This window comes from Cyprinodon variegatus, unplaced genomic scaffold (genome assembly GCF_000732505.1).
Source record: "Cyprinodon variegatus isolate N-32 unplaced genomic scaffold, C_variegatus-1.0 Scaffold623, whole genome shotgun sequence".
In the NCBI taxonomy this organism is placed as follows: domain Eukaryota; kingdom Metazoa; phylum Chordata; class Actinopteri; order Cyprinodontiformes; family Cyprinodontidae; genus Cyprinodon; species Cyprinodon variegatus.
The window spans coordinates 343,264-364,515 of record NW_015151076.1 but is presented as its reverse complement, the minus strand read 5'-3'; the positions used below and the strand labels follow the sequence as shown (position 1 = coordinate 364,515).

At 39.4% G+C, this 21,252-nt stretch overlaps 1 protein-coding gene across 1 annotated transcript; it reads left to right on the top strand.

The window, feature by feature from the left end:
- Positions 1 to 215: 215 nt before the first annotated feature.
- Positions 216 to 20,027, top strand: clic4 (chloride intracellular channel 4). Its single transcript, XM_015393070.1, has 6 exons — positions 216 to 619; positions 12,886 to 12,995; positions 15,280 to 15,405; positions 17,114 to 17,220; positions 17,966 to 18,147; positions 18,387 to 20,027. Exons 1-6 carry the CDS (start codon positions 551 to 553, stop codon positions 18,711 to 18,713), a joined length of 921 nt encoding a protein of 306 aa, XP_015248556.1. The 5' UTR covers positions 216 to 550; the 3' UTR covers positions 18,714 to 20,027.
- Positions 20,028 to 21,252: the final 1,225 nt, after the last annotated feature.

Here is a 21,252-nt window from a genome sequence, read left to right as displayed (position 1 = left end):
AATCTAAGTCTCTTATGTCTTAAATATTGTGAATTGTTGGCGCGCAAGATCATCTAACAACTCCGTTGTGTATTATATGGTAAAATGTGTTGCCATAGCTGCAGCTGCAGCCACCAAGCGGCTCCCGGGTTCACCCATAGATATCCATAATCTATGGGTTCACCATCTTCAGGCTGGAGCTTCCCCTCCCTCCCACATTTCTCAGTGACATCACGCTGCTCAGTATTCCCGTTCCCCCAGAGCCATCATCACTCTCCACACAGGACCAACAGAGACAGCTTCGCTCATTAATGATGGTTTTGTAGCCCAGTTAGCTTAGTGGACGCTTCAAGCAGCCGTTGTATTGGCAGAGCCCGCTGCCCTCTTTTGTCTGCCTCTTAACTGCCGCTGCTCCTCCATCGGAGGGGAAGAAATTATCCACGAGGTTACGGTACCAAAACTACCAACAACAAAAAAAGGAGTTTGGAGGGGAAAAAAGAACTGTTTCGGGCGTGGTAGCAAAGAAAAAAAAAAGTAATTTTTGTCCAAAACTTTTAAAGAAGCAGCTGCAATGTCGCTGTCGGTGCCACAAAACGGAGTAAAGGCGGACGACGAGCCCGTTATCGAGCTCTTTGTAAAGGTAAGACTGAAATACAAGCATTTTATTCAACAAATACGCTCATTTTCAGTTTTTTTCTTTCACTATTGAAGCTCAGCTATCACACAAGGAAAGCAAAACTGCTGTTTTGTATCAATAAAACATTTTAGTTAACCATTAAAACCCCTTAGGATGACTTTTAATCCGACATGACGTCTTTTTCTGCTTTTAGACGCATTTATATTGAATAGGTTTGATAATGTGGAGTGTGCAGAGAGCTGGGTGCAGGTTTCCCCATCAAAGGTGAGGGAAAAACTGGGCGTCAACAAAGACTCACTGCGGTCAGCCTGAATAGAGCCAACAATGGACGACAAAGTACCATTTTCTGCGTTTGTGTGTAAAGGGCTCAATTATACTGGAAATGTATAATATTAATTGAAATATTTTTGGATTATTGGATCACTTGGCAAAGTGTTTTGTTTAAGACAGTTTGTCAGGCAGTATAAATTCACATTTTCTTCCAACAATAAACTGAGTAGCAGTTATTTCCAGGCCTGTTTCTGCACCTCCACCTCAGCAGGGAAGCATGTGGACCCTTCCAGGGCGGGAAAACGGTGAAGGGGGGGTGTAGTAGTGGTAGGGGCTGCTGCATTGATCAGAGAGAAAGGCTTAAAGCTGTAGGAACATTACATTAAAAGCACAATTTAAAATGTTTTTTTCATTTAGTTGTTTATTGGAGCACAGTTCTCCAGCTATGATGGAGAGTTATAAAACAACAATAAATAAATAAAACAATTGCAAGGTAATTAAAAGAAACACACCCAGAACTGAATTGTGGGATAAAGGTTAAAAAGACTATATTGGGCTGACCAGTGGCGTCAAAAATACACACATTTACTTAAGTAGAAGTATGGATACTGCAGTTTAAAAACACTTCAGTAAAAGTTGAAGTATCAACTTGACCTGTTTACTCAAGTAAAAGTGAAAAAGTATGTGCTCCAAAAACTACTTAAAGTATAAAAGTATAAAGTAACCTTTAAAAAAAAAAACAACCAGATGCCAATATATAAATTGAAAGTTCAATTTTTCGACTTTTTCAAAAAATTCTTTGAGATAGGGCCAAGGATGAGGGAGTTCTTGTTGGTCTCCATCTCCTGATAGGTGTCCGACCTTTCAGACATTTCAACATCTTTTTCTGAATCCAACATTGTAGCATGGCATAGACAATTCACGTTTGCAGTTTGAAGAACACCTGCTTGCTTCTGATGATTTCCTTTCACTAACCAATGAGTTTTTGCGTTATATGACTCATCCAATTACACTAGTTTTCACTAGATGTGGATGACGCCAAGATCTGCATCTGTAACGAGTAACATTGGTTTTAAAAATGTGAGGAATAGAAAGTACAGATACTTGTTTGAAAATGTAATGAATAGAAGTCAGAAGTAGGAAGAAAAATAAATAATGGAGTAAAGAATAGATACCTAAAAAGTGTACTTAAGGAGTATTTGTACTTTGCTACCTCTTCTTAGAAGGTGTGTAAAATCTCTAATGGGAGGTGCACATAATAATCTCGAAGGAGAAGTGCAGTTGGGAATATTTTAAGCTTTTAACTGATCCCTGAAGATGTTCCCAAAAAAAGAAAATTGAAAACAATCTACTGGACTTTGTTTCCAAGTTTGAAGACGCTTCCCATCCTGGAAGCTTTCTTAATTCAAAATGAATTAGGAAAGCTTCCTGGATGAATCTTCCCCAGCGTACCTGGAGCAATGAACCAAGAACATATTCTGAGCTTATATTCTCATGGGGATGAAACAATTAACCAGATTAATAAAATATTGAAATAATCATCAACTAATATAGTAATCAGTTAATTGTTGACTGGATTATAAATTTTGTAAAAAAAAAAAAAAAAAAAATCTTCTGTAAGGAACCTTTAATCGATTAATTGAAGATTGAGATTTTCCTTTTGAATTAAAATCTTTATATTTATTTCAATTTTAATTTGCATCAACCATAAATGTAGATGCTTGCTTGTTCAGAGTCCATGCCACAGGACTTTGCCAACTTCCTCTCAATACAAACCAACTTTAAAAATAAAATGGCTAGATTTTCAATGCAATGAGACCAAAATTGCGCCTCCATTTTTTTTGAAAATTGCATTTACATTGCAAGCTTAATTAATTGCCTATCACTTGTTAGCAGTCATTAATGATGTCATCAAAAAAGGATAAGAAACTGTTTTTTCAATAGATTCAATAATAGACAAACCTTTAGAAACACAAAACAACACTTCAGTAACTGCAGGTACCCTTACATGGCAGCCATGTTGGATATTAAGGTTGGTTTGATGCAAATTCTTAAAATGTCCCAACATAGAAGGTGGTCTACTAGAAGTACTAATTGTTATAGAAACTTTAAATGGCTTTAGAGGAGTCTTTTATTGCAACTTAACAACAAGCTGAACGCCCTCTGTCATATTTCACATCCTGCAGTAAAGGTTGCATCATCTCAGCTTTTAAAGGTTTATAACTGTGGCTAACTTTGGTCATCTGCCCCTCCCTCTTTGCAGCAAAAGATATCTCACCTTGTATTTGGTTTTATTTGGAGCTCCAGTGGTACTAGGAGACAGGCCCACAAGTTGCTATGGGCACGTTGCTGTGAGCTGGGGCTGCGTGTTTAGCAGATAAACACTGTGTTCTTCACAAATTGGGCATGTGAGATCATATCTTTCAGATTACTGTTAAATTTCCAAGGTGACTGATGATCCTTCCAGAAAAAGACTCTTAATGAACAGACTGACTTGTTTACCCTTTAAAATAAGCTGACAGCCTTAGGTTTCAGATATTTCGATGATCTGGCAATTCTTTCTACCTGCCCTTGTTTATAGCAACAGAGTTCACATTACAATGGGAGCTTTTGACTCTGTGCACATGATTACTTGTTTTTATAGCTTCAAAAAAGCACATGGTTGTGATATAATGGCTTTCTAATTGGGAGGATCCGATCTTGACATCATAAAAAGATTAGATAACAAAGTTGTAGGGAAGTCCTATTTAAATGTCAAAATCATTCTGGCTTAAACATGTATATACATTTGCACTTTATCAGATGATATTACCCCAAAATTTTGAAAATTTCTATAAAAAAAAATTCTGTCTTAAAATCTGTGTTTTTTTTTCCGTTATCTTATGCAGGACAGTTAATTATATGTCAGCTTGTACACCTAAGTTTAGCCAATCATATATCAACGCTCATCTTTCAATCAAATTTTTTATGTTGTAGCATCTTGATTCATGTGTCACAGCTAATATACACGACGGTTGAAATAAGAATAATTTTCTTTCCAATTGGGTTCCGTCCCAGTGTTCATTTAGATGGACGTGTGTGTCTTCGGCAGGCATAGAGCTAACAGAACTGGCAGCGTTGGGAGGAAACGGCTGTAAGCCTTCTACACCAAACCAAGCTCCTGGTGTCCTCTTCCACAACATCTTCTTCCCCTCATTCCTCCTCTTAATAAACAATGTATGAAGAAGGGGACTCGTCCACAACCTCCGTCAAAAAACTCTCCTCGTTGCTACTTGGTCCCAATGTAATTTCCCGTTGGGAACCTGCTAGCACTAAGTTGCTAACTGGTTAGCAAGATGCTGCCGAGACATCGGCTACAACAAAACTTGCTTACGAATCTTCTCCCACAATAATCCTGCCCTCTTGATAAACAACCAATCACATTCACTTTATTCACTCGTGTAAAGTCGGGCACCACTCTGGATAATTTGGAAATGCAACAGCTAGGATAGCTGCTTCCCTACGACTTTTAGGTCTCAGCAGTAACATGCTGGCCCCGTTACAACTACAGACTTCAATGGGTTTCCTGAGGTTTAAGGTGCTGGACGGACACAAAGCTCCCCCATGACCAGTCAGCTTAGTCCTTCGGTCTTTTAATCAGGGTTTCTGTGGGTCATTAATGATCATTAAAAGTCATTAAATTATTATTTTTTAAATGAAGGCCTTAATTGGCATTGTGATTCATTGAATGTAATTGTCATGGCATTTAAAATGCTTTATAAAAAAAAAAAGTTTATTTAAAACAATTTCATCAGATACATTTGCGCGGATCTACTGCCGGTTCATCGTAAAGCCATATGGAAAAGAAGCTCAAGGTGGAGAAGGAGCTAGAGAATGGGGAAAATGCTAATCTCAACAAAAGTGGCTGGAAAACGAGGAATTTGAGACATGGCTGCAGCATGTCAACGGTAAAGATGACGAAGGATTTTGTGTCCCACAAATTCGATAATATTAATAAAAACTTCTTGTTTTGATGAGATAAAAGATTGAAGGGATGGGATTATCGCTATAGTCTCTATTTGCTGGTTGAGATGTTCTCCGCCTCCATCTGACCTGACTGAATGGAGATGAGCAGAATGCAGATGAGTCTGGAGAAACAGACGGGCTTTATCTCCGCCTGTGTGCTGAAACCACGCCAGGGTCACACATTGAGGCTGGAAAACCTTCTGCTGCTGCCTCCAGTCTTCCAGCCTCATGCCAGCAGTGATAACAGAGCCAGTAAATGTGGCCTAAGAGGCGCTTTTAAGTCTGGAGGCAGAAGAGCCCATCTGTGTTTGTCCTTCTGGACCGTCCCATGGGCACAACTGAAGTTAGAGCTCACAACAGTGGGGCGTCTCTGCTGGCGTCCATGAAGATGATCTTTATGCTTTACCAGCATCTCGGTCTGTGGTCCGATTTCCTTTCATTGGTGAACATTAATATCCTGAAAACCTCTGTTCTGAGACATTCAGTGTACGATCTGTGGGACAGCTCTTCTACTGTTGGCGTACTATCTGGTTCAACATGTGATGGTCAGACATGCCTTGTGATGTGGCAGTTTTAGGGAAACACAATGCCCCATTTCTCTAAGCACAACGGCACAGCTCACTTCATAAAGTGACATCCTAGATTAAATATTTGCCTACTCCTTCATTTGAAACTATTGTTGAGCTCTCTGGGGAAATTCTAAGAACCCTTATTGCTGTGTTTTATTGGTAAATCAATAGTACAGTTTGTTTTTTACATATATACACATATAGGAAGATTACAGTCAGCATTATGAGTTAGAGGACAAAGATTAATGGCTTTTCTCTGGGGTTAGACGCAGGTTTTTGCTGAGTGTTGTTATTTATGCTCTGCGAGTTGCCCATGAAGTGCCTCTCTCTGGTTGAGTGAGTAGCTGCTGGTCTAAGCATTCTGGTTGTTTTATTAAACCTTTAATGTCTGTTAGACCAAAGCTGATTTGTGCTGATGTCCATAGAAAATATCTTCTTGATTCTTGCTACGACAAACACAGTTCCCCTTTCTTTATCTTTGATTTTCTACAATCAGAAAAAGGGTAGCCTTCATGCCAAAAAAAGTTAAAAAAACAATCCACTGGACTTTGTTTCCAAGTTTGAAGACCTTCCCAGTTTTGTTTCCCATCTAGGAACCTTTTTCAATTCAGAGTGTCAGAAATAGCATTGTGATTGAGGCTTTATAACCAAAAAGACTTTGTCGGTTTCAATTTGCATATTTTCTAAGTCAAAACAAAGCAGTCCATCCCTTTTTAATTGGGTTGTTTGAGTTCTATGTTAGCCTTTAATACCCGATACCTGTCTGTCTTTGAAAAGGGTTGTTAGATGGAATTGTTGGCCTGGCTGAAACGGGGGAGGTGTTTTGGTCCCCTCTATGGCGGTGTAGGGATTGCGAAAAGAGATCAAACCAAGCCTGCAAAAACAAGATCAGGGACTACCTCAAACAACAGGAAAACTTGGAAAAACAAGTCCAGTGGATTGTTTTAAAAAAAAAATTGGAATGACTATGACCTGGATGACTGAGAATCTTCACCAGTGATAGCCTTCATGTATTGTCCATTTTGGGAAAGGAAGGATAAAAAATGCCAATGGAGATTTGCATCCTGGATCCTAATCCTACTGAAAAACTGAATCAGTTGCTTCCTTATCTGTGAGTTTTTCTCAGTGCCGCAGATTGAAGCCAGTTCTCACCTACCCTTGCAGCATGTCTTAGAATAAAAGGATGGGGTACAGTCTATTTCTGATGGATGGCGGAGCTATACCAGTACATTTCTAAAGGCAACATGAGTCAAACTGGAAGTCCAGGAAAAGGGGAATAATTTGAGTCGGCGTTTGTGGATTTTCCTGTATGCTCCTTTGCATCTTCAGGCATGAGATAGCGTTAAGCCCTTATTTGTTGGTTTGTTACGGTTTCCCTTGCCAGTTGTCATTTTTCAGACTCTTATTTTAATTTTTTGCCAATGATGGGGACTTTCAGAACTGTTTGATTACGTTTTTCAATGAAAGTCGTACCTGCTGAAGACATCTTTCCATACTGTGTCACAAATGCCAAACCATTTTAAAGGACTGTAATATTCACAGAGCCAGTCTGTATACTGGCTTATTCAAACTCGCAGACAGGAGCATGAGCTGTCACTTTGCATGTTTGATTATTTATAGCGTTTTAGGAAAAACACGATGTAATGGACTACATCTGTGAGGCAAATCTTTGCCTGGTCAATGTGGACTCTGTTCAGAATGGCTGATAATACCACGGATCGGCACGCTGGCACTTGAAGTAATGACTGCTTGTTGCCTTCATCTCTGCTTTGGGTCTTTTTTTAGTCTTTGGGATCATACTTTCCACAAACCTCTATAGGTTCTCAGGGAGAAATCCAGCACAGTAGTCGGACCACGGCTGGAAGTTTCTGAGTTTTCCACAGAGTGACGGCAGCCTGAGTCAGAGCCAGACTGCGGATGTCTTGGTGTTCCCTTATTCCAGCTCAATATGACTCCTACGTACACTCATCTTTGTAACGCTGATCTGGATTTTTGCTGCCAGCCAGTCGAGTCTGAGTCATTTAGTCATGAGGCCAAAACACACTCCTTTACCCTAAAAAAGGGTTTCTTCAGCTTCAAGGAAAGATCTGCGTTTTGAGTCTAATTTTTTTTTTTCAGTTCAACCATGAACATTTAAGTTTTAGATGAATACAATAGGGAAAGGTAGAATACTATTATGAAGAAAATGGATGGTTTGAGAGGGGTGTGAAGGAAGACATCTATGTTAAGAAGGAAAAACCAACCTTAAGCAGAGGGGGTGGACTAAGGTTTCAGCTTTCAAAACCCTAAAATGCAGCAATTGAATTGATCCCTTCCCACTATTAAAGCAGCCCCAGCCTGTCTACAGGAGAGCGGAGGACCTCGCCTATTCAGCCAGGCCAACAATTCCCTCTAACGACCGACCTTTCTGACATTTTGGAAGGGTATTGTAGGCTAACAAAGAAGCCAAACGATCCCCATACCAAAGGGGTGGACCCCTTCATCCATTTCAATTTGCATGTTTTCAAAACAAAAACGTTTTGTTGGGCTACTCTATAAAACCTCGAAGTCAAAGCTATCCCAGACTTTCTGAAATGGAAATAGCTTCTTGGATGGGAGGCAAAATGTATTCAAACTTGGAAACAAAGTTCAGTGGGTTGTTTTTAACTTTCTTTTTTTGGGATATTATGAAGAGGGTTGATTTTTATATTTTTATGTTGGATATCTGAAGCACATTTAGCCTTTTATTAAATCATTCATATTTGAATAATAAAGCACAGCACAGGTGGGATGACAACAACCAAAGGATAAACTGTTTGCAGTTCACCCAAAGCCCAGCAGGGGACCTAAAACACATGTGGAAAAAGGTCTTAGCTCATCTCATATGATAAAAAAAAAAAAAGTATTTGTTTGGTTTCCATGCACAACCTAACAGATCATCACGTACACATAGTCTCCAATATGAAGCATGATGGTGGCCGCGTCATTTTGAGGAGGTGATGGTGCTTTTCTTTAAAACAGGGAAGCTGACAAAGTTTCAGTCTCTAGATGGGCCTCAGAAATGCATCTGTAACTCCCACAGAGGGTTCTTGAAAGAATCGACATGCAAATGCAGGCCGCACTGCTTTTGATTCTTACAGGATATTAAGTCCCAGTGTTCAAGGAGGTGTGAACAATACTGTATGATGAAATGTAAGACTTATGAGAAATTCTCAACACCTCGTTTTATTTGTTTTCAAGTATTTCCAAGTTGTTTGTTCTTAATTTAGTCAGGCTCTGTTTTCTTAGCCTATTACTAACTCTGTAGACTTTTCCAGAAAACCTTGAGAAGCTGGCTGTTGGGTTACCATGGTTACATTCCTACTGCGTGTGTGAAACAGCAGCAGGAAGAGGAAAGCTGTGGCGCTGCTGACTCCCGTCTGTTCCTTATTCGGTCAATGCTTGAACCCTCAGAGCAGTCCAACCGATTTAGAAAATGAAGTGTGTCAGAGGAGGGAGTTTCATAGCTGCCATGCTGCTAAAATTAGCCAGAGACTGGGAGGACTGTTCCCTGCATGAACAGGATTCTTTGTCCCTGATGGCAGAAAAATTGTCACATCACCGTTCTAGAGAAAAAATGTCAATCTTGAATGTGAAATGTTCAGTGCTTGTGTTTGGCCTCGCTGTCCGGGACACCATCTCCTAGATAACGTCTTGACTCACCCTCCACTGCAGCAGTATGTTCTTTTCTATCCACTGAGCCCAAATAAAACTTGAGTCTGTTTGAAGAAGTCAGCGGATGCTCACTTCCTGATTCAGATTTTAATGTAACTTTATCAGTTGATTGAAGTCTCTTGGTTACTGCTGAGAAAGTGGCATTATTTTTTTTAAATAGCGCAGTTAGTATAAAGTAAAGTGTTGGTGCAATCTGATAAGAAAATGATTTATTGCAAAAACTTTACCCTTGCTAATTGCCTTGTGCTGTTATTTATTTTTTTTGTAGTTCTTTTTTTTTTTTGCTAAAATGTGACACGAATCTCCATCATAGGGAGTCTCTCCTAAATGTCCCACTCTGGAATGCGATGGTTGGTTATAGATGGACAGTTCATAAGGTCGTCCCAAACCTGATCTGATTTGCAGGTTTTCATTTTTTACAGGAGATACAGAGGAAACTGTTCTGCATCTCCTAAAGGGAGTAATCCTGGTTGGGGGGGTGTAACAGAACATTTCTGGAATAGTTTCTCCCTTTTTCTAAATGCCCAACCCCCCCTGACTCCACAGAGGGGCCCAGGATAAGGGGAGAAGGGATATAGAGGGAAGAGGACGGGGAAGAAAAGAAGCAGATTGCTCTTAGAGCTTGCTGTCTAACCTTCTCCATTCTGCTTTAAGCATCCATTATCTGTTGCACTCCTCGACATTTCGATCCCTAATTTCCTCCTGGCTTCCTGCAGCACCTCTGGCTCTTGTGCTGATATCTGTTGGGGGTTTTTTTTGGCTTAGAACTGATATCTTTGCTGCAGTGGAGGGTAGGAGCCATGCAGCAGCTCTGAAAGGAAGAGAACAGTTTTTCTCTCCTTCGCAGTGCTGCTGCGGCTTTCTCCTTCATCACTTTTACTAAGTGGAACTGTTTACTGTAATGTGAGATACTGAGCAACTTAAACAACATTTTGTCTTGTGCTTTGCCTTTTATCACCACTAACAGAGAAGGTGCTTGGGTCCGTTCACCTCTATTATTATTCCCCTTCAAGGTGCCAGCTCTGCTTTCCATGTCATATGTTCCAGCCATTGCCATGGGAACAGTTGCTGTGTCGCGTTTCCACCCTTGATCCAGACCTGAATGCTTCTCTGTAGGCGCTGCGCTGGGAGGTGATCATCCCATTTGCGTCTCTGATCCTGGAAGAAAAAGCTAACACAGGTCCTGTCATGTGTTGAGGAACAGACAATGAAGAGCCAGAGGGCAGAGCTTTATTCTGGGACTAATCGTGTAATAATGCATAAACAATGGCTGTGTGATTTAATCATTTCAGATGTTGAATTTAAAAAGGGAAAGCACAGTTGCTGTACAATGGGAGCTACCAGAGCTACCAGCAGATCAAACAGAGGGCGTCACACAGAAGACAACAGCAGCAAGTCTGTCCACATGAGCAAGAAAATGCTAGAACAAAGTCCTCATTGTTCACACACCAGACCTCCATCTCTGATAGCAAAGGGTTTATCTAGGATGGAAGTGATTTGGTATCATTCAGAATGCTCTGTGCAAAATGACACTCATAATAGTAATTATATGTCTTCACTTCGAGCCGACGTCGCTTCCACTTTGCAGTTTCTCAAAAAAAAGTGAAGCTGGCTTTGGCAGAGCTGCAGAGAGACGGGAATGCACAGAGCTCCATCAGTCCACCATAATGAATGCGTCTGGAATGACCTTCACTTATCCTCAGCATTATTACCCGGATAAGCAGAACTGCTTTAAATGCATGAATAGAAAAACGGCTAAATGTCCTTTTTGCCTTTGAATCTTAAATGTAAAACAGTTAATAGAATATAATCAAATAGTATTTAATTTATTTGTTTCATATGCTCTATAAAATCTTGTCAGTTTAATGATTATGGCTTATAGCTTATTAAAAATATTAGATAAAAGCAATAAGAACAGATTTTTATTACATCTGGAGGTGATTTGCCTGTAGTTCTACCTGGCTGTCACCTTCTCCTTAAGGCTGATTTATACTCAGAAACCAGGTTGTCTGTGTGTGTGCATGCAAATGTGCCCCTGCTGCACCTCTCCAAAATTGTTGGTGACCGCAGAAAGGAGGTCTCTGATTGGTCAAATCTATATCCGCTCTATGCTATGCATATTTCCTGCTTGGTGCCTTACCGGCTTGTTTTGTTTGTATGACCGCCATTGTGGAAACGACTCCTGAAGTTGGACCAGCTAGAAGAGTGGGGTGCCTAAGAATGCTGGGACCCTTTTTCCACCTGAATCCCGCTCTTTTGGCCCTCATGTCCTTCCGTTGTCACACAAACTTGCCCCCACTTCCTCACCGCCTCGGCCTTATCTAGACCACAGCTAGTTCGTGATTGTCCGCCTAGTGTTGTGGCATGGAATAGCGTAGTCAGACCACGCTTCAATATTGGGCATAAATTGTATATCAAAATATCTGCAACAGTCTCACTGCGACACACTGCTGTGGCAGTATAAGCAGCCCTTTAGGCTTTAGGTTTGGTACTTTCACCAGTGTGTCAGAAAATGTGCATCTCTACAAAGCAGTTGCATAACAGAAACCATTTTCCCTCTTTTTCTTTGATGGCAACTTGACCTTTAACACCTTAAATGTTGGTAACAGTTGTAGCCGAAATGCATCCGTCTCATTCAGCTCTTCAAGTACTGGCTGTAGCTGCGCTTTGCATCTTTACCAACCACGTTTTTTCTTCCACTCAACTTTCCATTATTTTGTCTTCATAAAGCACAGAGAACAGCCAGCTTCTCGAGCAGGGATGTTTTGTGGCTTAACTTTCTGAATGTTTGTTCTCAGTCTTTCTTCATATTTATGTGAGTTGATGTTTTTTCTGCCTCAAATGTATTCAATTTTTTTATTAGAATTGAAAATCCCTTTATTATCTCACAATGGGCAGATTCTTGTGTTCATAGCAGCAAAAAGATAACAGAAAAGAATTGTCACACAAATGTGGACCTTAGAAAAATGTATAAGAATAACATAATAGTGAAGAGTTAAAAGATAAACTATGAATTCATCTTCTCAAAAAATGTAATAAGCTTCTCTGATAAACCTTTTTTAAATCATATCATAATCAATAATTTTAACTTTTTTGAATAGAATGATTAAAATCATCATCAGTAAACAATGATTTTCTATCAAGAGCTTCCTGTTTCATGACGCAAATAAAGAAGACAACGGATATCTGGTTTTCAAAAAACCTTGTGACTTAAAGGCTGATTTTTCTTAATCGTCCAGTTTGTTTCCCATGTGTTAAATTTCACTCATCGCAGCTTAGAAGTTAGCTTCAATTAATCTCAGGGCTCAGCTTTTCATTTTTTTGTTTGTTAAAAAAACTCAAAAGACTATTAGGTTTCTTGTTACACTCTAAAGTGGTTTTGCAGATTGATGCAGAAAATCTGCTGAAGTCTTTAGGTTTTAAGGGTCACTGTTTCACTCCTACATTTATCCTGAATGAGTCACTGTGTAAAACGGACCCTCACTTGAAGCAAAAAGCTGTGAACCTTGTAAAGGTTGTGCAACAGAGATATAATCTCTACCTTATTTATTGTAGGCTTTGTAGTTTAATGGAAGCCAAATGTTTAGATCTTAACCTCTTGTGGTGTTAATGGTTTCAGTGATAAAATCTGATGTTTTCACCCATTTTTATGCTGTGTGTTGGTTTTAAAGAAAGGTTGTGTTTGGACGGTCGGCCCACTTCTTTTCTAACGTGCAGTCTTGTTTGTTAAAGGCGGGAAGCGATGGCGAGAGCATTGGAAACTGCCCCTTCTCTCAGAGGCTCTTCATGATCCTCTGGCTCAAAGGAGTGGTCTTTAACGTCACCACCGTGGACTTGAAAAGGTGAGTCTTGTTTGTTTTTTTCGAAACTTTCCCCAACATTAGAAAATGTAATTGCTTCCATGTTCTGGGTGTTTCCTCAAGGATTTCAGTCATGCTGCAACACTTTGATCCATCTCCACCTTTTAGCAAACACGCTGCTTGTTTGGTTTTCCCATGACCCCTTCCCTGGCCGTAGAAAGTTGGAGAGAAATAAACATACACACTCTGGAGAAGCTATTTAAGGCTCCTTTCCTGGACTTGTTTCCTGTCAAGATTCTTTATTTTTTGTTGAGAAACATACATTCCAAAAAATTACATTACATTTTTTTTTTAGATGTAATTTTTTTTGTAATTTTTAATGTAATTTTTTGTGTTCTTTTATGTTTTATATTTTTCCTTATGTCCAGAGTTCTGCTGGATTATTTATGTTGTGTTTTTCTTTTCTTAGTATTTTGAAACAGTGTTTCTAGGACAACAGATTAACTGGGCTTCCCCCTTTCTTTGTCATCCAAGCAGCAAACAGTAATTTAAGTGCTTAAACACATGGAGTTAAAGCAGGTTGTTTCAGGTTTGGTTAAGTATGAAAAAAGGAAACTGATCCATCCTTTTTATCCATCCGTGTAGCTTTTGATCTGTTGTCAATCCATTCCTCTATCACTGATCTATTCATCCATTCGTTGCCTGTTCCAGTGATGCTACGTTCACACCAAAGGCAGCAGGAGCAGCTAGTTTACATGCAAAGTCAATGGTTGACACGCGTCAAGGCGCAGCAAACCGTCCCGCAGCACATTTTGAGCAGCAGGCTGCAAATGCAGCTGCTGCAAATCGAGTTGGAAAAATTAAACTTTTGCTGCTCGACGCGCCACATCAACCAATCAGAGAAGCTGATCTGGGAACTGGCCGGGAGACAGACACAGCGCTGATGATACAGATCACTATGATCACTCCTCAGAAACAGTTTAGTTATTATAATTTAACTTAAAATCCCAAAATCTGCTGGCAAAATATGTTTACTTCCAGCTGCTGTGGTAAACCGCAAAGAGGCGACCAGGCTCGAGGCTGCTGTTGAATGGAATTCCTACTGACCGCGCACTGCCGGTATGTGGGGGTCTGAGCGTCTCCGACAGCAAAATAATCTTTGAATGCAGGATGGTAATCTTGATGAACTGACTGCACTGATGAAGTTTTCAATGTAGACTTTCTTACTTAAAAAAATATTAAAACTACTTTATTTCCACTGATCACAGCAAATATAGCTGCCATTGTTACAGGAAAAGAAAGGATAGGGTAGCTATCTGATGGGGTTTATAGGGCCGTCAGATAGTGTTACTTTGTTTCAAAGTAATGTGCCCAACACTGCCAATTACCCAATCTTCGGCCGGTCTGTCCGTCTCATTCTGCCCGTCCCTCCTGCCCCTGAGAAACAATCTAAAATTCAAGCTTAACTTTTTCTTATCAACAAATATGTTGCTCCTCCAAAATGTGCAACCAGGTTTAAAACCTCTGTCTGTTAGAGATGAAAGGCCGTCCTCGCATGCCTGCATAAGATCTAAATGCTGTTTATTTGCATATATTTCCATTTGTGACTGACTCCAACAGAGGTGTTATAAAATCCAACTATGTAAATTGATCTTTCTCCTTCAAACAACCCAACCCCCAACTTCTGTTTGCACCGTTTCTTTATTATTATTTATTCTATGTTGAAGGTTTTTCTTTGGCATTTGGCATCTGGTCCCTCAGTTTACCTGGTTACCTTGGAAACACAAGTGAAGCATTTATTAATGATTTTTTTTTTTTTTTTTTAGGATTTCTTGATCTTTGGTCAACATGTTTTTTCTCCTTCTGCCCACCAGTTTACCCACTCCTCAGTGATATCACTCAGGGACTGTACCACACCCCATTAACATGCCACAGGGTTGAAGTCATTTCCCTTTTTCTTTCTGTGCCCTTTAATGGCTTTTCTCAAAAAGCAGCCTGAATGAAAACCTTTAGACGCTCTAGATGTTTTTTTCCTTCCAGCCTACAGCCGACACCTCTGCTGTTTGTCTCCGTTTTTGCTAGTGAGATGATTTAACAGGCCGTCTGTGAGTGTTTGACCACTCACTTGTGTTCACACCACTCATTGAACACATGCTCCTCAGTGTTTGCGCCTCCGTCTCATCTGCCCGCCATCTGGTACAGAATGTGCTGCCATGAAGGACACACAAACAACAGCTGTAGCTGTGGAGCAGGCAAAAATGAATGGATCAGTTTGAAAAAGAAAAAAAAAGGTTTAATTGGATGTGGTTTGTTTTGTTTTTTTCAGGAAGCCTGCAGACCTCCAGAACCTGGCTCCCGGCACCCACCCCCCCTTCATCACCTTTAATGGAGACGTCAAAACTGATGTCAACAAGATTGAGGAGTTTCTTGAGGACGTTCTCTCCCCACCCAAGTGAGTCCTTCTGACCCATGCGGTGATGAAGAACCACACCTATACGACAAATGCAACAACTCATTACTGTCATGCTTGGTTTGGTAAAACAGGGACTACAGTTGGAGTGGAGGCCCCTAATTAAGCAATTTAGAGAATGATGAAGATCATAATTTGTGTCCTGCAAAAGTATTTCACCCTTTTTTCCCCACTTTGTTTTCTCAAAATCACAAACTTTAAAGTATTTTATTGTGAAACACCCTCTCAGAGTAGTCTAGAATTGTAAAATGGAAAGTAGATCATGCATTTCTTTTTCCAAACATTGCTAAATTAAGCAGGGCTGTTCAATGGAAGCAGTGGGTAGCACTACTGCCTTGCAGCAAGAAGGTTCCAGGTTAGATTCCTGACCCGGGGTCTTTCTGCATGGTTTGCATGTTCTCCCTGAACATGCATGGTTTCTCTCCGGGTACTCCGGCTTCCTCCCACAGTCCAAAAACATGACTGTTAGGTTTGTTTGCTTCTCTAAGTTCTCCTTAGGTGTGAGTGTGTGTGTGAATGGTTGTTTGTCCTGTTTTTCTCTGTGATGGACTGCCGACCTGTCATGTGTGGAACCCGCCTCTCACCCGTAGACAGCTGGAGATAGACACCAGCACCCTTGTGACCCCAGCTGGGATAAGCATGACAGAAAATGGATGGATGTTAACTTAAGCTAAACGATTTTGCCAAAAAATCAATTGTGATTTTATTTGGATTTTCTTTGGTTTAACCACAATTATGTAGAGCTTTCACTGTAAGGTTTCAGTTGATTATCCAGAGTCTATTGTTTCAGGACTTTACGGTAACCTTCTTGTTTTCGGGTCAGATTTCAGGGCAGCCATTTTATCAGATACTTCAATCTGCAGCTTCATCATTACAGATCTTGTTTAATATTCAGGCTTGTTTTCCTGCTGTGTGATGAACTGAAGTCTCTCTAGATTTTTCTTCCAATTCTTCTATATTAAGCTCCATCATCTTATCATTCTTGTTTAACAATGTATAGCTGCAAACCTGGTTTATTTAATGCTTTTTATGCTATTTAATGGTATGGGTTTATTTTTTAAGGTTCTAGTTTGATCTCATAACACAGCGTCTTCTCTCACCTTGCTGTCTCTTCTCCGAGGCTCAAGGCTCTCTTTCTACAATAAGCTTCTCAGTTCTGCTCAAACAATTTTGCCAACAATCTTGATTATTGTTATTTTAGCCAATCTTGTGAATGCGATTTTTTTTTTCTTTGCACCAATCACAACCATATAGATGTTTGACTTCAGGGTTTCAGTTTTTTTAATGACCTTGAAGCTTTGCTTGTCTAGAGTCCATAGTTGCAGGACTTTACTGTAAACTTTATTTGGAAATTTCTTACTTCTACTTGCATGCATAGATCTGCATGCTGGCTGGAAGTTTCTCTTATCCTTTTTGTGGCAGCAAACCCATTTTAAACCTATTAAGGTCATTTAAAGCGTTGGAGTTAGAAGAAATTAGTCTTATTAAATGTAATGTGACCAAAACTAAGTGCCTCTGCAATTTGAAAATTGCATTTGGTTAAATTGCAATGATATTCCAAAAGCACTTTTTTGCGCAGCCCTATTCTAAATTTAAATATGTTTGCATTCTTGCTCTGCTCTTGAACAAATATCTTTAGGTATATCAGTCGTTTTTATGTTTTTCTTTTTTCTCTATTTATTTTTTTCAGATACCTAAAGCTCAGTGCCAAACACCCCGAGTCAAACACAGCCGGTATGGACATCTTCGCCAAATTCTCCGCCTACATCAAGAACTCCAAGCCAGACGCTAATGAGGGTACATTTCCTCTATTTTCCTTTTACATTAACATTCTCTCACAGGAAGATAGGAATAGGTGATTCATGGGCAGTTAAGCCATGACCAGAGGGCTGTCTGGTCGCCAGGCGATCTTTGCAGCCCTGCTCTGATTGGTTGATTATAGCCTGATTCAGGAACAGCTGTTTCTGGAGCTTTCCAGAACAGTTTACTCCTCCCTGTTATGGACTTATAGCGCCATCAAAATCTAAGCGACTCTACAGATAAGGCTTTTATCAAGTTTTTATTTTAGGTTGGGCTTTTTGCATGGTTTAAGACGTACTGTTTAAGAAAAAAATACATTTTGCTTTAGCTTGCTGTTCTCCGCCTTGGGAAAATATTGAGCCACAGTTAGCTTGGACATGAGCCACAGCTGTGTCAACATCTCATTGTTCACTGATAAGTGCTCTCAAACATAGCAGCTGTTTAACCCCAGGAGCTTTCAGGCACTCAAATTCAGGACATTTTTTCTAACAATAAAATCTCTTAAACAATCACAGACAGATAAAACATCTTCTTAATTCAGTCCAAACAGAATGGAGATAATTAGTGTTTCTTTTTAATTTAAGACATTAGAGATAATAAAAAAAAAAAAAAAAAAATCCAGTATATTTATTTATTCTTTAATGTCCCTGGTCTGTGTTACTTGATAAATGCTGCCCCCTTGTGGTTGAAAAGCGGAAGCTGCTGCAGTGAAATGATCACTTTATGCTGTGATCCTGTACAGCTCTGGAGCGCGGGCTGCTGAAGACCTTGCAGAAGCTGGATGACTACCTTCGCTCGCCATTGCCCGACGAGATCGACCACAACAGCATCGAGGACATCAAGTTCTCCAGTCGCAAGTTCTTAGACGGAGACGAGATGACCCTGGCTGACTGCAACCTGCTGCCCAAACTGCACATAGTTAAGGTAAAACGATGCAAGCTGGTCAGCTTTGCTGGACTTGATTTGCAGAAATCTCATCATATTTTCAGGCAGTTTCTAATGGTAGCTATATATATGTAAATATATATATGCATTTTAATGATGGCATTAAAATTATTTCTAAGAGCATAAAAAGCATTAAATTCGAGTTAATCCTTTCTGTATAAACCCTGCTTGCGTACTTTCCTGGCCACTTATAGAGTATTTTGTGTTTTCTCTGTTAGGTTGTGACTAAGAAGTACAGAGGCTTTGATATTCCAAAAGAGATGACATCCATCTGGAAGTACCTGAATAACGCCTACACACGTGAAGAGTTCACCAACACCTGCCCCAGTGACAAGGAGATAGAGATCGCCTATGCAGACGTGTCAAATAAACCCCGCTGGCTAGGCCACCCCCCCACACACACTAAGATCCTCCCCCCCCTCTGCCTCACTCCTGCATCTCCTACTCCTCAGCATCAGGACCGATGTGGCTCATTCATGAGAAAGAAAAATAAACTCTGGACTTCTTTTCCTTCTCTGCTCATCCCGTCCCCTCCGGTGTCATGAAGGTCTCCTTTAGTCGAATCAGCAGAGATCAGCCTTGTTGCTCATTTATCATTTAATTTCATTGCTCCTGTTATTAACTCGCCGTCGCACTTGTGAAACATTACAGCAGAACTTATCACTGCTCAGACATCCCTCCTGATAAGTGACCTTCCTTTTTTTACTTTCTCTGCCAGCAGAGGAAAGCTGTTATTTCTCCACCTGAAGGTGAAATTAGCATTTCTATTTGTTCTTAGCTGAAAACCAAGAGAAGCCTTTTTCTTATTTTATTTTGGCTGATTCCGACATCTTGTAAACAGTGTTGAAGCTTCAGTGTTTCTGCCTCCAGTATTTAACAGGGTTTAATTAGAAGCTAAAAAAAATAATCTAAACATGAATGCGGAGATGCTTTATTATGATAATAAATACAAATTGTAGCAGCAGGTAAAACAAACAAACTGGTAAACCTGCTTGGATTATTTTTTATTTTTTTTCCCCTCATTGAGTCTCATGGGGGGTGTCGCTCAGCTCAGAACTGTAGGAAATAATATGCTGGTCGAAGGACTATTAAAACTTGAGATATATCATATATCCAACCACATGTAGCTACTTTTTAAAGCTCTTTGCTGCAGTAATTCAAAAAGACTCCTGTTGAATCAAAGGAGCGTCTTGAAGTTCCTGTTTTCTGCTTCTTGTAGGTGTAGCTTATGCACATTTAACCAAAAAGGTGGAATGATTTGGTCTTATTGTGGTTATAAACAAGGGAACACAAGTCAGACGATAAATATAAACAGTAACATGGTGAGGGACACAACTTGGCTGTCAGATAAAACTGAAGATATTTATGAAGTGCATTGATGAGGAGTGCTGGAATAACAATAACCTGGTTACCTTCCAGTTTTCCGCCGATATGAAGCCGGATCAGAAGCAAAACTACGTATCGATTCAACATCTCCAGAACGTGCTTTAATGTGGATGAAACTTAATGAATTTCTCCAGTTTGCCACATTTGTTTGTTATGAAACATCTGATTTGAAAAGGAATTGTAAATATTATTTTTTTTTTCATGGATTTTTTTTTTCAATATGTAAATTTTGATCATATCACCAGAATTCTGAGGAAAAACTGGCCTTTTTCTTGCCTGGTTTGAATTCTGTAGAAGCAGTTCCCAGTTTGCCTTACATGATTTATCTGCAAATATTTAGCAGGAAGGACTTTTTTTTTCCTTTATCATTTCATTGAAACTAGAGTTTGTACAAAGAAATATCTGCGGTATTTCAAGGCTTTCTTTTTTTAACAATATTGACTGAATTGAAATAAACTTTTCATTGGCACTTAGATGTATGTGTCTGTTTTTGTTCCCATTAACCGATTGGTTTGAGTTTTATTTACTGCGATTTTCTCAAATAAGCATTTTCCGCCGCCATCTTAAACAAGGTCCCTCTAGATAAATTTGGATCATTCATCAAAGGTTTTTATTCAAGATTACACAGGTGGAGTGACAAGAGATGAATGGTAAGCCTATCTAGAAGCTAAAGTGCCATCAAACAAAAAGCTGTCATACTGTATGTGGACGCACTGTTTATACTGTATATATCAATGCAACGTTTTCTTTCTTTGGCACATTCTCCTTTGACTGTTGGAGCTGATGTAATGAGCAAATTTCTCAACTGTGAGATCGATAAAGACAATAGGCTTTACAAACAACTGAAAAAACATTAGGACATTTTATAAATTATCCGGTTTAACAATGAATGAAAACTTTAAAGAAAGAAATTATTTCATGTTTTTATTATGAAATGGCAGCATTTCAGTAGTTGTTGCAGATAAAATGGAGTTTCTCACTTTTACCAGAAAGAAAAACATTGGAGTCTCCAGATAAAAATGTTTAATTTCTTAAAAAAAAAAAAACGATTATTGAAATCTGTTATAATTCATCTGTAAATAACCACCTGGTTACTGGAGAAATTTCTACTTACTGAGGTTTTAAGTTGTAGCTAGAATCCTTGGAAAAATGCAATAAAATAATTGTTAAAAATAAAATAGCGTCAAAGTTTAAATGTGGTTTCTGGTTTCTCACATACTGTTTACTATTTTACCATTTTGAAGTGCCAAAAAATAAAACTGGGATTTAGGGGAAGCTTATTGAATATAGGATGATGCACTCAAAGTTACACAGATCTAAAGCCCAGTAAATCGTCAGCCTAGAATCTAATGCTGGAAAGTAGAAAAGTATATTTACTTACTTCTTTTTTTTTTTAAGTATCTTTTCTTAAGTAATTTTTGGGGAGTAATTATAACTTTGACTCCTACAAGTTAAATATTGTCCTTTCTACTCCACTCCATTTCCAGGAAGCTGCTAGTTACTTCTCCCTTTTGCTCAGTTTATGTTTGTAATCCACTGTTGCTGTTTTCCTTTCCTGAAATGCAGTTATAATATGTAAGATAGCAGCACTTAGAAAAACATTTAGACACCACTGGTTTAGCGATTTGTACAACATTCAACAAATGTGTGAAACTCAGGGCTTATTTCAATCAATCTTTATTGTCAACTACAATTTGA